General features: G+C 45.4%; 1 protein-coding gene across 2 annotated transcripts; it reads left to right on the top strand.

The window, feature by feature from the left end:
* The first annotated feature begins 822 nt into the window (after positions 1–822).
* Positions 823–12,868, top strand: pdgfbb (platelet-derived growth factor beta polypeptide b). 2 transcript variants are annotated; one of them, XM_075453363.1, is made up of 8 exons: positions 823–1,732; positions 5,388–5,484; positions 6,037–6,093; positions 6,926–7,119; positions 7,522–7,710; positions 7,921–8,761; positions 8,892–9,051; positions 9,155–12,868. In XM_075453363.1, exons 1-7 carry the CDS (start codon positions 1,667–1,669, stop codon positions 9,032–9,034), a joined length of 1,587 nt encoding a protein of 528 aa, XP_075309478.1. In that variant the 5' UTR covers positions 823–1,666; the 3' UTR covers positions 9,035–9,051; positions 9,155–12,868. The 2 variants fall into 2 exon arrangements, with proteins under 2 accessions (XP_075309478.1, XP_075309477.1); XM_075453362.1 differs by having other exon boundaries at positions 8,892–12,868.
* Positions 12,869–13,007: the final 139 nt, after the last annotated feature.

Here is a 13,007-nt window from a genome sequence, read left to right as displayed (position 1 = left end):
CATATCTTTATGCACAGTAATGTGAAAAAGTCCAGAGCCACCACTCATTTCTTTATATATTGCCAGGGAAATTGGGAAAAAGATGCAGAGATTCATTAAAAACGTGTTAACATTAACGGAAATACTGTATATGAGGCACAACATGCTTTTGTTCTTCTTTTGTCCTCCACTTGTGGAGTTTTCACAGGTTTTTCAAGGATATGCCAGACACTATAGCTGGCTTATTGCTCTTTGGGAGTGAGTGAACTTAAATGGCGTTATCTCTGGGATTTAAAGTAGATACGACGAAAGAAAAGTGAACAAGCCCAAAAGATATCATGTAAAATGGGTTCTTTGCTAAGTTGTCTTATGTGTAGACACAACACTGGTTCATCCCTTGAGTTAGGTGCTTATGTTTGAATGAATCTAGAATTCAGTATCAAGGAGCTCAACAACAAAATAATTAAATGTAAAAAAAAGTTTAGGTTTAAAGTGAATACAATGACATAAAAAGCAGAACACCTTCTTGCTGAAAACTTGTCTGTTTTGTATATCTTTGCCCATAAAATAGATCGCCTTTTTTTTTTATCTGAGTGTTCTATAAAGCACATAAAACAGCCAGATTACCCCCCCCCCCCCTCCCTGTCCACCACCAAATTAAAAAGACATAAAACAAGGATAGAAAGATAAGAGAAGAAATTGTAAGACAAAAAAAGTGTGTGTGTGTGTGTGGGGGGGGGGGGGGGGGGGGGGGGGGGGGGGGGGGGGGGGGGGGCGGGGGCTTGGCCCAGCCTCACAAATATCTGCATAAATGACTCAGGACGGAGGAAATACTGCAGAGCGAGCGCTGTAAGGCGGCTGTTTGTGAACTAATGTCGCTTCTTTGGCAGATTATCGCCCGTTCTTCAGGCAGGGGGCGGGGAGAGAGATACTGTCGAGCAGAGCCTCTTGGAAATCCGCTCCTCGCCTCCTCCTCCTCACCACCACCGCCGCCGCTGCTGCTGCTGCTGCGTAATCAGGCTGGTCCAGGGCTGAGGCGCACCGAGTCGCACAACACTTTGCTTCTTGATAAGACTCCATGGAAGAGGAAGACCGCAAACTACCGTCCTGACCATTTTTTTTTTTTTTTAAGAACGTATCACGGTTAATGGAGGAGAGACTCTTGACTTTGGTGGAAAAGAAAAGTCAAAATGGATTTTTTTAATTTGTTAATAAATTAGATTAAATTTGAACAAACTTGGAATACTTTTATACTTTACTTACTCTCTGTTCCTATGGATATTTTTTGTCTTTTTGTGAAGTTTGGACCTTTTTTTTTTTGCTTGGAAATATGTTTTAATCATTTGTTAGTGAAACTTTGTTTGCGAAAGCAGTAAGGTGTAATATAGTGGCTTCAACATACAACTGAAAGAAACAAAACAGTTTGTATCACCCGGGATTGTTTTTCAAAGGTGGACTAAAGAGTTTGGCAGCGCTGAACGAACACGAGCGCTTTCTTGTTCTTGTTCTTCTTCATTTTCTTCCTCCGTGGACAGCTGTGCTGAGGCAGCGTCGACAGAAGCTTGCACACGCGCGCAGGTCCGCAGGGCGAGCCGCTGTCCCCCCGCGCGCAGTGCTGAGCAGAGAGGTTCTCTCGCGCTTCCATAAATGCCCGGTCCGTCGAAGAGGCTCGAGGCTGGGCAGCAAGATGAGCTCGTGGGTACAGCTGCTGCTCGTGTTGCTGGTGGCGTGTCTGCGGTTTGGCAAAGCCGAGGTGAGTTCAAATCTCAGTACGGCGACGGTTAGAAAGTTACCACGGCAGCTACTGGTAGTGTAGTGTTCTCGAATGTCAAATTAAACACTTGAAGCACAAGTTTTATTTGAGATTTAAATGAACGTTGACAGGGTAGGGTCATTTAAAAAAAAAAGGCTATCACAATGAGTTGGCTAAAATAAACTTAGGCTAATATGAAGATATACCCTACTGCTAACATGTTTTTTTTTTTTATGTTATTGTGGCAGTAAGATTAATTTAATCGGTTTTAATATGGTAAAAGACTTCAGTTGGGCTAGTTTTTAATATGCTTTGTGTATTTTAAGCTCTCATCTTGCATTTTGTTCTGTTTTCTATCTTAATCACTGGTAACATTGTGTTTTCTTCCAATAAAACACATCAGAAGACAAACAGGCCAACAAGATTATGAAACCACGTGACTTGAGGAAAAAAAAAAAAATTAGTGCACCTGCTTGAGCCTTCTCCTATAATAAAAACTTGGTCTCCCTTGTGTTGCTTCTGCGTGAGGTGGTGGGATGCTGCAGAAAGTAACTGTTGTCCCTCCCAAAAAGAGGCGTTAGAAATGGATGCCAAGGGGGCCAGAACCATGCAGAGACTGTAGACTGTGGGGTGATGTACACAGCCACGATGGGCCATCTGCAGCTGGATGCCGCATGTGGTTAAGCAGTGCGTTCGTGGATGGTGCCCCAGATGTTGAAAGCAGCCATAAATCAGTCAGTGAGCGCCATCACGCAGCAACGTCATGCTCGACAGACCACAGCGGCTACGTCTCTGCCGTTTTTGGTTTTAGTTGACACTTAAACCCCGCTGCTCATCGACACTTAGCACCCCTAACCCGTCGACTCAATTCTCTCCCAAAATGTGTGCGAAATGAGCAAGCGGGGATGAGACGAGAATGCAGGATAGATGGATGAAGTCCCGGCCGTCGGCCGAGGTCAAACAGGAAGTCAAAACTTCACCAAGGGTCTTGGGTAGGTCAAGTGGGGCTTGAAGAAGAAGAGACAATGTTGTGGCCATTTCAGAACAAATCCGTCGCTTATATGAAGTCGGATTTTAGCGGTCTTCATGCTTCCACAGAGATCCCATGTGCACAATGTTGTGGGGTTAAAATACAGATAAAAGAGGTTAGAGTTGTCTGTTTTTTTCTTAGCCCAGGACTGAGTAACTCATGCACAGTTTAGAAAGTAAACTTTAGGGGAAAAACACACATTCCTGCGAGTGGTGAAGTGTTAGTGAAGTTCTCCACACTCCCAGAACATCACTTTTACCGCTTTCCATGGCTGACTTTGACTTCCTGCCATCAAGCCGTCCTCTTATTTCGGAAGCGTTTGCGGGCACCGCGTGTCAAAGAAATCTCAGCTTTGTCAGGCTGTGAGCTCTTTTTTTTTTTTTTTTACAGGGACAAGTTACAAAGGCTTTGAGGTACACGACCAGGAATTCCCCATGTCCCATTTCAAAGTTTAAGGCATCAAAGCTGGGAAATGGTGGAATCTGTAGGTTCAATCATGTTCCTTATTAAAAGAGGATTATCATATGAAGGTTGATAAACACTTTACCTCCAGTCTGCCAGTGGTTATGGGCATATGGATTCAAGCGAGGGACCACCAAAGGGGAATCTAGACATTTTATTTAATTTTTTTAACCAAACATAAAGTCCTAATTACTCTGCACTGCATTCGAACGGCACCTTTCCAAACTGAGCTAAATCATGACAGGGGAATGAATTAAACTCGCAGTCGCTCGCACGTGTTGGCACGCTTTCAGGTGCTACACGTGAAAGCTCCCACATGTGCTGTGGCTGCTGCCGCCAGCAAACTCGACCCCCTAATTATGTGCGATTAGACGCTCCCTCTCCTCTCCTCCCCGGCCCCGCTGCAGCCACCGCCTCCTGTACCTGGCATTCCTCAATGTGTCCCAATAGCTCCTCAGGGGATGGGAAGCTGCCTCAGGTGATAAGTACTGGCTTATGTCGAAATGAGGGCTTTTGGACCACGTAAAACGCCAAGAAGTATAGATGGCACCATAAGTTGTGAGGATCGTTAGAGAAGCGTTAAGAGTTTTGTGGAAGAGATGCTGAGCAAACTGCATTATCAGCCGTAGCCCATCATTTGAAACCAGGCTGGTTAATCTGGATGAAGCTGGATGTTATAAAGGTGCATGTTTACATACTCTGGCTCTCTCCGCTTTGCATCTGTTTGTTTTTTACAGAACCGAAGTGTTTATTTAATATTTCCTGCTTGGACCCAAATTGCCATGACAGCAGGCACCACCGTGAACAAAGGCACACACCCCATAATTAACATCGGACACAATTAGCCAAGCAGGCTGGCCTGCTCCATCGGCAAAGGGAGGAAATAATCATGATGAGTCCTCGGGGGCATCGGCAGCTCTGCGAAAAAGAGATGCAAAAGTGAAACAGCAGGCGCTTCCCTGCTGCATTATTTGACTCTCTGAGAAGCAAAACAACAATGGGGGAATGTCAGCGGCGAACAGTGCGGGCAGGGTGAGAGTACATGTTCACGCTCGGATGGCTGCTTCCTTTTGCCGCTTGCCGCCAGGATTCATTATGTTGTGCAGAAGCTGAATGGAAGCATACGCTGTGTACCGACTGGACTGGACTTACTCAAAACGAGTCCATGTTTGAAAAAATAAAAATGCGCCCCCATAACATTCGGTCTCTTTAGATGATTTTTTCCCCCAATCCGAGCAAGTGAACCTCATCTGCAGTGTTTAAAGCAATGTTAGGAAGTGCCTCGACCCACGTCTGATCCTTTTCCATCTCAAGCCGTCTTTTATTCACCTATTATTCCTCCTTTTTTTTTTTTCAGATGCACCTCCCTTCTCTCATCCTCTCCATATCACTCCTTCCCCCACTTCCTGACTCCTTCCTTGCTCCTTTGACCCCTAAATGTTAGCAGATGAGAGGACACAACGCCAATAGTCATTCACCCCACTCTTAGTGACCATTGTGTGTCTGCTTAGGTTAATTCTCCCCCTCCCCGGCTGTCTCTTACCCATTAATGACCAGAGGGGGGTTAAACCCACAGTCAAATCCCTACAGTCACAATGTGGAGCTGCTGCTTAGTTTTTTGCTTTGACACTATGGTAATGTTTGGTTAGATGCATCACGTTATAGAAGAAAATAGCTAGTGTTCCTTTAACCTTTGAATTTATCAATGAATGATATGAAAACAAAATAATACTCGTAGTTACAAGTTTGTTTTGTCAAGCGACTGCAGTGTAGTAGTGTTTAGTCAGTGTGTTTTGAAAGTTTAGACATTTTCGGTCCACTCAAACGTGTTGGAAGGGTTTGGTTGAATTTTAAGCATCGCGTAATGATTCTTTTCTCTCCGGCCAGCCATTGTAACTGAAGTCCTCGCTTAAACAAACCCTTCAGAGGCTCAGAGTCGGTTTGAATTTTTTGACAGAACGGACAACATTTGGTCTGAGCTTTAATCGCCAAACACAAAGATGGCGTTAGTCCATCTCCTGTGAATTGTTGGGGAAACTCACACGATCGTGCGAATATTACACGCCATCTTTTCTTCCTCGATAGTCCTCGGTAATGTGTGTGTTGCTCATTTAGTCTCTTGCATGAACTGATGTGATGTGTGTGTATGTGTGTGTGTTTCAGGGGGACGCTCTGCCTGCAGCCCTGGAGGAGCTGGTTAGAAACAGCCCCATCTCCTCCATAGAGGACCTCCAGCTGCTGCTGCTTTCTGACTCCGTAGGTAAAGAACAGAGCTTTCTCATATTACTACTGACACTACTCTCTGAACGCGGTCTCAGAATTGGGATCCATGTTCCAGATTTGACTTCACCCGCTTCGACTTATGTATTTAGATGCTTTGTAGACCATAGAAATACAAAAAAAGTCCAAAAAACAAGTGTACAAAATAAGACTCATAAGATTAGCTTTTGACAGTACAGTAAGTGCAACAGGTCAACATTAACAGTGATGCAACACGCAGCATCGAGTGCACGTGCTCCCAGAAATGCATTCAAGCAAATATTAAGTTATGGATAAACCAAAGCGCTTTGAGCTGCTCAGCCTGAGGTGTCAAACGGCCCCACATCCTCTTTGCTTCTCCTCTCTTTCTATCTACTTGTGCACACACTGAAGGACTCGAGCTTGAGTTTTAATCTCTACACATGTAGAGGGTGCTAGCACGCCACAAAAGACCACACGAAACACTGCATGTCTAAAAGAGCAGACCCTCATTCATTTGGCACGTTTCCATACAGCAAGTCAAATGCAGTTTGTGTTTCTCGCTTTGTCTCAGATGAGGAGGATGGGACTTCTGCAGCCAATGGAGGACACAGACTCCCACGGAGCCTCGGTGAGCTCAAACTCTCCCCTTTTTATTTGTTTTTAATGCAGACGACAGGTACCCGATGGTCTGAGTTTCCTCATGCACACAAAGACGCTCCGTTCTCTTTAGCCTTCCTGTGAGGTGATTAATGTGACGAGCATGGTTTTAGTGAGGCGGTGAAACCCTTCCCTTCACCCGTTAATCATTGCTGCGATAAAGAACATGTCCAAGTTCTTAGACGCGACTCTGCAACAAGGTGACTTTGCTGCTTTATCCTTCTGATGAGGAGATGCAAATGGCAACTTCATTAATCTTTGTGTAAAACATTCTGTACGTGTACCTTTGGGTGTCAGCTTCAGAAACTCCCGGAGCAAAACAAGGTCCACGCTATGAACTGTCAGCTCGCTTCTGCTCTGATGCAAACAGGAGCTGATATTGTAATTTCACGTAAATAGAACAAACTAAAACAAGCGAGGTGAGGTGGTGAATTATAGTGGTCACGATTGTCTCCTTTGGGAAGTTTGACACATTTCGCCAAAGTATGTCGGTATGTGAATGTTAACCAAGTGTAATGTTTCTATACATGGAGGACTGAAACAGCCGGCATCCAAAATAAACACAAAAGGCAAGAATGGCTCAATAAACGCCCGTAGAGGCCAATTTATTGACTGAATGAGACATTTTTGTACGTATGCTTCCTTTTTTTTGGATTTTGGCACATTCAGTGCTGCATGTATGTGCGCACATACATGCGTGTGAGTTTGTTTTAACAATTTGAACAAAAGATGAGTTTTGCATGAACTTGGTTGCCAAACGGGGGAAAAACCGCGATCACACTCGGTCTCATCTGCTCCCCCAGACGCCCAGCCGGCTCAGCAGGCTCTGTGTAAAGTTCGCACAGAGGTGGTCGAGGTCACCAGGGCCATGCTGGACCGCAGCAACGCCAACTTCTTGTTGTGGCCGCCGTGCGTCGAGGTGCAGCGCTGCTCCGGCTGCTGCAACACCAAGAGCCTGCAGTGCGCCCCCGTCGTCACGCACACCAGATACTTGCAGGTAAACAAGAACACACATCAACCTCTGGGGTCACCGTTCAGAAGGACTGCTGAGAAGCTGAAGCAACATTTGAAATCAGAATCTTTTTGATAAATTAGTCGGTAGGAGTAAATTTAAGTCTTTTGTTAACTCTTTGAATTCTCTGTAACACATCAGACTTCATTCATTCATTCTTATTGAAAACTTAAATGCTAAAGGCTATACACTACTTTTGAATAAATTTTGGGATTTTTCGTACAAATGCGATTAATCGTGATTAATCAGGGAAATCATGTGATTAATTAGATTAGACATTTTAATCGTTGCCCAGCCCTAAAAATAAAGCATGCATGTGTACGTAAATGTCTCGGCATACGCGTTTGTTTGTTTTCAATGGCGCCATCTTCTTCTCAACTTCTCCAGGTCATGAAGATTGAGTACATCAACAAAAGGCCCACTTACGCTAAAGCCGTGGTGTCAGTTGTGGATCATGTGGAGTGCAGATGTCAGCCTGCTCCTCGCCTCCCTGTACCCAAGAAAAAATCCTCTCGCAGACAGCACAGCCACCTGCATCGAAACCAGACAATCAGCCAGGGACCTGCACAGGGACAGGTACTGATTACTGAGCATGCTCTCTGTTACCTGCATTTGTTAAGTGGACGCAGCACAAATACTATAGAGTTCACTGTATTATGTGAGCAGTTTCCATTCCTGGGCTATTTTTCTGTTAGCATTTCCCTGAATAATTACACGGCTGTCGAGTCTTTATTGTTTAATGCTACATTGATGCAAAGAGTTAATTTGTTTCAATTCACGGTCAAGGTGAAGTTGCACTCCAAGGATGAGCTCCATCATTTGGATGAACTGAAGCAAAACCAGGGGGCCCATTTGGAGGATCTCCTGGAGCAGCGCTGGAACCCCAGAGGAGACACCTTCACTCAGCCTGGAGACGGATACAGCCACGCCGGAGAGGACACGTCTCGCTCTGGAGAGGCTGTTCTCTTTGCTCCACACTGGACTCACAACTCCACCAGACTTCTTGGGGCTGAGGATCCAACTGAGAAGCAGGGGAACATGGAGAGGCAAGACGGCGAGCTCTCGGATGACAACAAAACTGTTTCGTCCGTGGGTAACGTTGGCGCGGAAGTAAAGAGAAAGTTGGGAAAAGATGGGGATAGGTTGCTGTTCAACAGCACCGAAGGGAGTGCTAATGCAGGAAAAGAAGACGCACAAACCCACAGCCCGGCGTGGAAGGAAGACAACTCCAGATTATCAAAGAGCCAAACTAGTGGACTCCCTCAGCAGGTTACTGAGAGTCCTCAAGTCAAATTCAGTCCAAGCGAGGAAGCCGTTATCGAGAGAGTGGGGAGCAGGTTCCGACCGACCAAAGAGCCAAATCCAGAGCCTCGCGAGCAGACGCGGCAGAGAGAGAACGAGACTCCAGAGGTGGTGAGGATGTTACAGATCGAGGAGGAAAAATTAGAGGCAGAGAAAAAAGAGCTTCTGCTTCTCCACAAGAGGTTGGACCAAGAGAAGGACATACTGCGACAGCAGCAAATCAAGCGGGAAGAGCAAGAGAGGGCGAAAGGAAAGGAGAGCGACAGTGAGCGTCACCTGCATGGGAAACATCACCATCATCCGCAAACAACAACACAGAAACCAGGTAATAGAAAGTCAAAGATTAATAGGACTATTAAAGAGTTGCTGTGGATATTATAACGTACAAGAGTAAAGGTGATACCTATTTTTTTGTGATTTCTATCCACTGTAACATGTTAATTCTGCTCTTAAAGAGACAACATCTACGACCACCACGCGGCAGCCGTCAGCTCCAGCAGGCTCCAGACTCCCAGCGCGTCCACACAACACGAGGAGAAGGATGAGGAAGAATCGCAAACGGATCAGCAAGGCAGCTATGAGAGCGATGCTCATGTAGAACTAAAGTAAACCCAGGTGAGCTCACAGGTGACTTATCCCCCCACCCCACACACTCTGTGCTGGAAACCTCTGCTGTATATCGGACGTATCAAGCAGTCTGTGTTTATTTCCCACTCAGGGACACACAGTGAACATGGTGCATTTGAGGAAAATCCAGAGATGAAGCCCGAAGGACCCCCCCCCCCTTCGTTCAAGTATTTATTCATTTGTCAGTAACCTTCTCGTCCTGTGAGATCTCCTCAGTAACACTACTAATGACTGTCTGCTGAACCTGTAGCTTATTCCTGGATGGAGTGCGGAAGAGGGAAAAAGACAATGGAATATCAATGAAAGATGGACCTTCTCAAGAGAATGCCGAGCCTCTGCGATCGTTGATGAGAGGCAAAGAGCTGCACGCGAGGACTTGACAACGTGTGCGCGAGCGCCACGGGGAGTGTAAAAGCATCGCTGTAGAACTGTGGAAAATAGTGCAATCTCAGAACTCTTCTTGGAATCCTCATTTAGATATCAGCAGAGAGAAACTGCACTTAAATGTTGACAGGGCCCAGTCGATGTGGGGTTTATGGCTTTGAGTTTGTTTTTTTTTTCCGTTTTTTTTATAACCACTGTCGGATTGAAACAAAAAGTACAAAGTTGGAAAAAAATGAGCGGAAAGCGGACAGAACCGTCGAATTGTAATCGGACAATCTGAGACGCGGTCATTGACAGCGACCACAGCCAAATTTCCATGTGATATCCTTCGTTAGTTCACTAAAACCATATTGTAATCATGTTAAACTCGCTGCAAACACTGGAAATAACACAGACAGGATTGGAGAACGAAAACAGAGAAGATTTTCTGCACAGGTGTTACAACAGCAACGACAAAAAGACCTGTGCGCTGTCAGTGTGCTGCGTCTCTTATTTATTTGTCTCTACTGTCGCTGTGGATTAACTCTCTGCGCAAATGCTGCAAACAAGATGTTGCTGAGATACACGTGCACAGCAGATTCAGTCTATTTCAGTGGCCGGGTAGTTTAAACAGGAACCAAGACTGAACAAAAGAAAAGGAAAAAAGAAAAGGTCAAAACCCTCTGTGACCTCTCAGTACCATGCAGTGTTCAACATCTGTGTGCATGTCGTGTTCGTCTTTGTACGCCGAAGCATGCGTTTGTGGGCTCACACCCACACTTCTGTACCGAATCTGTATCTCTCTCTGTCCTTTCTTCCATAGAGGGGGACGTCTCTTCTTCAGCTTACGTTTTGCTAGAAACAATCAAAATTCTTCGTTGACGCTTTTGTAGAAGCGCTCCCGCCCGGTCCGTTGGACGGCAACAAATTAGTTTTTATTTCCCTCGACAGGAAGGCCTGCAAGGTCAAAAGAAGCAGTAGCTTTTAAGGACTGCAAAGAAGGTATAAAAAAAAAAAAAAAGAAGCCAAATTTAGCAAACGTAGATGTTGTCTCTGTGTCCTGTTTTAAATCCGTTTGTGACGACGTGCAGAAACACACCGCCGATTCGCTGTTCTGTGTCCAATGATTCATAATCTGCCATGCATCTTAAGTTATTGAAAAACACGGCTTGTATGTTCTATGTGCCAACTTATAACTGTTACTTATTGTTGTCTGTTTTATTATAAGATATGGTGGAGAGAAAAAAAAAAAGAGAATGTTTGTGATAACTTTGCCAAATAATGCTATTTTCATATGGGTATAAGAAGCTAATGTGCTTGAATGGACTTTGTTTGTGTTTTTATTCCCGTCTCTGAAATGCAATGACAGTGAGGCAGGATTTAGGTGACGTTTAGCATCTTAATTTAGCGTGTTAGCATGCTTAAATGAGCTAATCTGTAGCCCACTAAATACACACACACACACGCGCACACACACACACACACACAAAGAAAAACCCCACGATTGATAAGAATGATATTAGTTTGTGAGATGTTCACACAGTGATGGCGTTTTTGATGAAAAGTGAGTGGGTCGTGCAGCTCAACGTGATTTAATGCCCTCTGCATCAACACGGGACACCGGAGGCTCTCCAGAAAACCTCCCTCCTTACAGTGCAACCCTTCCTCCTACGAGTGATTAGTCGCAGCGATGCACAGCGAGGTTTGTTCGGTCTGACGAGAGGCAGAAACGGAGGGGGAAAAGACACACGTGGGGTTTGAAGGGGCTTGTTGGTGAACTCTGGCACACACTCTCCGTGTAGTTTGTTTTTCACAATTACCCACTTGACTCTTGGCTGCAAAATCCCCCCAACTCAGCAACCAGCTGCACACGTGAGCGTTGGAGCCAAGAAGTCGTTTGTTTCTCGCGTCTGAATGGAATCATGCGAGGTACTCATTTCAAGACCAATAAATCCTAATGCCCAACTCTTTGTAATGCACAGTCTTGATGTAATATTTCTTGTGTTTGGTTTTAGAGAAAGCTGTCTTGCTCCTCACCCTCGCTCTATGTGACACCCTAAAGTCAGTGTGTACTCAGGTACTCGTGCAGCTGCCCAACAGGCAGACTCACACAGGCGTACTACTTCTAAACAGCAGACCGGCTCCAAATTCAGCATCCAGGTGGGATGCCTGTTCTTGCTTGGGTATCCCTGCAGCTCCCCCGCCCCCTGCAGACTTCAAACGAACACAGCGAGGGGACGTGCGTGGAGTCCTGTTGACTGTGACACACACACACACACACACACACAAAGGGGAACATCCAGTAGTAGTAGTGTGGGAGAGTCTCTGCTCAGAAGCTGACTGACTGATCTTAAAAGATGATATGTGGTTCTGTAGGAAAGTAAGGTCTGATTGATTTGGGAATTCAAGCAGAGCAAAACTTCCACGCCAAGATTTCTCCCAATGAATTCTGCATCTTTGCAGGTGTGGTCAAAAATAGCAAATAGAAAGCAGAAAGCCTCGAGTTCGAGCCATTTGGTACGAACAGACATCGGAATGTATTGTTTCAAACACATGGTGACAGAGGAACACCGCAATTTAGATCCAACACTGACTTGGGTGTCATTACGGCAATCTAAAAAAAACAAAACAGTATTTGTAGTTGTCCAGGCTCCCTCGGAAGGCATTTCATTGCCGTAACTCTCTTTAGTTTAGGCCTGGATTCCCCCATGTACTTTTGGAGAGGAAGCAGGAGGCCTTTGAACAGGAGGTTACACAAGCATGTGTGTGGCGCCACGCACTCCCTACACCTTCCAGTGCTTTTATTTTCCTGTTTTTATGTCGGACACAGGACAGGGACAGGCTGTACACAGGTGAGCGCACACACGCTCAAGCTGTTCTTTCCATCCAAAGCCACGTTTGTGCTTCAGCCCGTCGTGTTTTTCGATTTGTACGGATGAGCAAAAGTACAAGTCTGCCCCGTCGCTCACTCACGAATCGAGGAACATGGGACCCTCTGATGTGAATTTGAGAACACAGAATTCGATGGAGTGTTGGGGAAACATCAAAAACACGAGTTAAGGCAAAATATCCGAAGCACCTTAGAGGGCATGGTGACTCCAGTCGGCCTGTGTCAGAGTGCTCTTCAGTCTCATCAGACAGGGAGTTGTACCTTGCAGCGGATTCAAACTCAGGAAGTTGATATCAGCATGCCTGGAATTCCAGCATTGTGCTCTCTCTGCAGAGGCTGCCAAACGCTGCGCCTGCTCATTACGGCGCAGCATCTTCATGAAATAAATGTGTTACATTTGCAGTATGCCGCACCGCAACCTCACAAATGCATGCTCATCACGCGCCGTAAGCATTTTACCCTCACACCTGCCTCCAGAAACTGACAGAGCGTGGAAACTCTGCAACCCTGTTAGGCTGAACAGATGTGAAGATAAACAGAGCAATAAATTTGATAACACCATGAAACTCTGTGTGTGTGTGTGTGCTCTGAGTGTTACTCATGTTGTGGGGACTAAAATCTGTTTGCACAGTCAAAAAGACAGACTCAGTGACTCATTGAACTTGAAGGATAAAGTGAGATTAGGTTTACA

This window comes from Odontesthes bonariensis, chromosome 21 (assembly GCF_027942865.1).
Source record: "Odontesthes bonariensis isolate fOdoBon6 chromosome 21, fOdoBon6.hap1, whole genome shotgun sequence".
Lineage (NCBI taxonomy): Eukaryota > Metazoa > Chordata > Actinopteri > Atheriniformes > Atherinopsidae > Odontesthes > Odontesthes bonariensis.
The sequence above is the reverse complement of the archived record's forward strand: the minus strand, read 5'-3'. Positions and strand labels throughout refer to the sequence as shown.

What these genes read in the sequence shown, in the direction of transcription:
- pdgfbb (XM_075453363.1), top strand. Translation starts at nt 1,667, where the DNA reads ATGAGCTCGTGGGTACAGCTGCTGCTCGTGTTGCTGGTGGCGTGTCTG. An exon ending in TGCGGTTTGGCAAAGCCGAG is followed by an intron (nt 1,733 to 5,387) that starts GTGAGTTCAAAT and finishes TGTGTGTTTCAG; the next exon opens with GGGGACGCTCTGCCTGCAGC. An exon ending in CGCACACCAGATACTTGCAG is followed by an intron (nt 7,120 to 7,521) that starts GTAAACAAGAAC and finishes CAACTTCTCCAG; the next exon opens with GTCATGAAGATTGAGTACAT.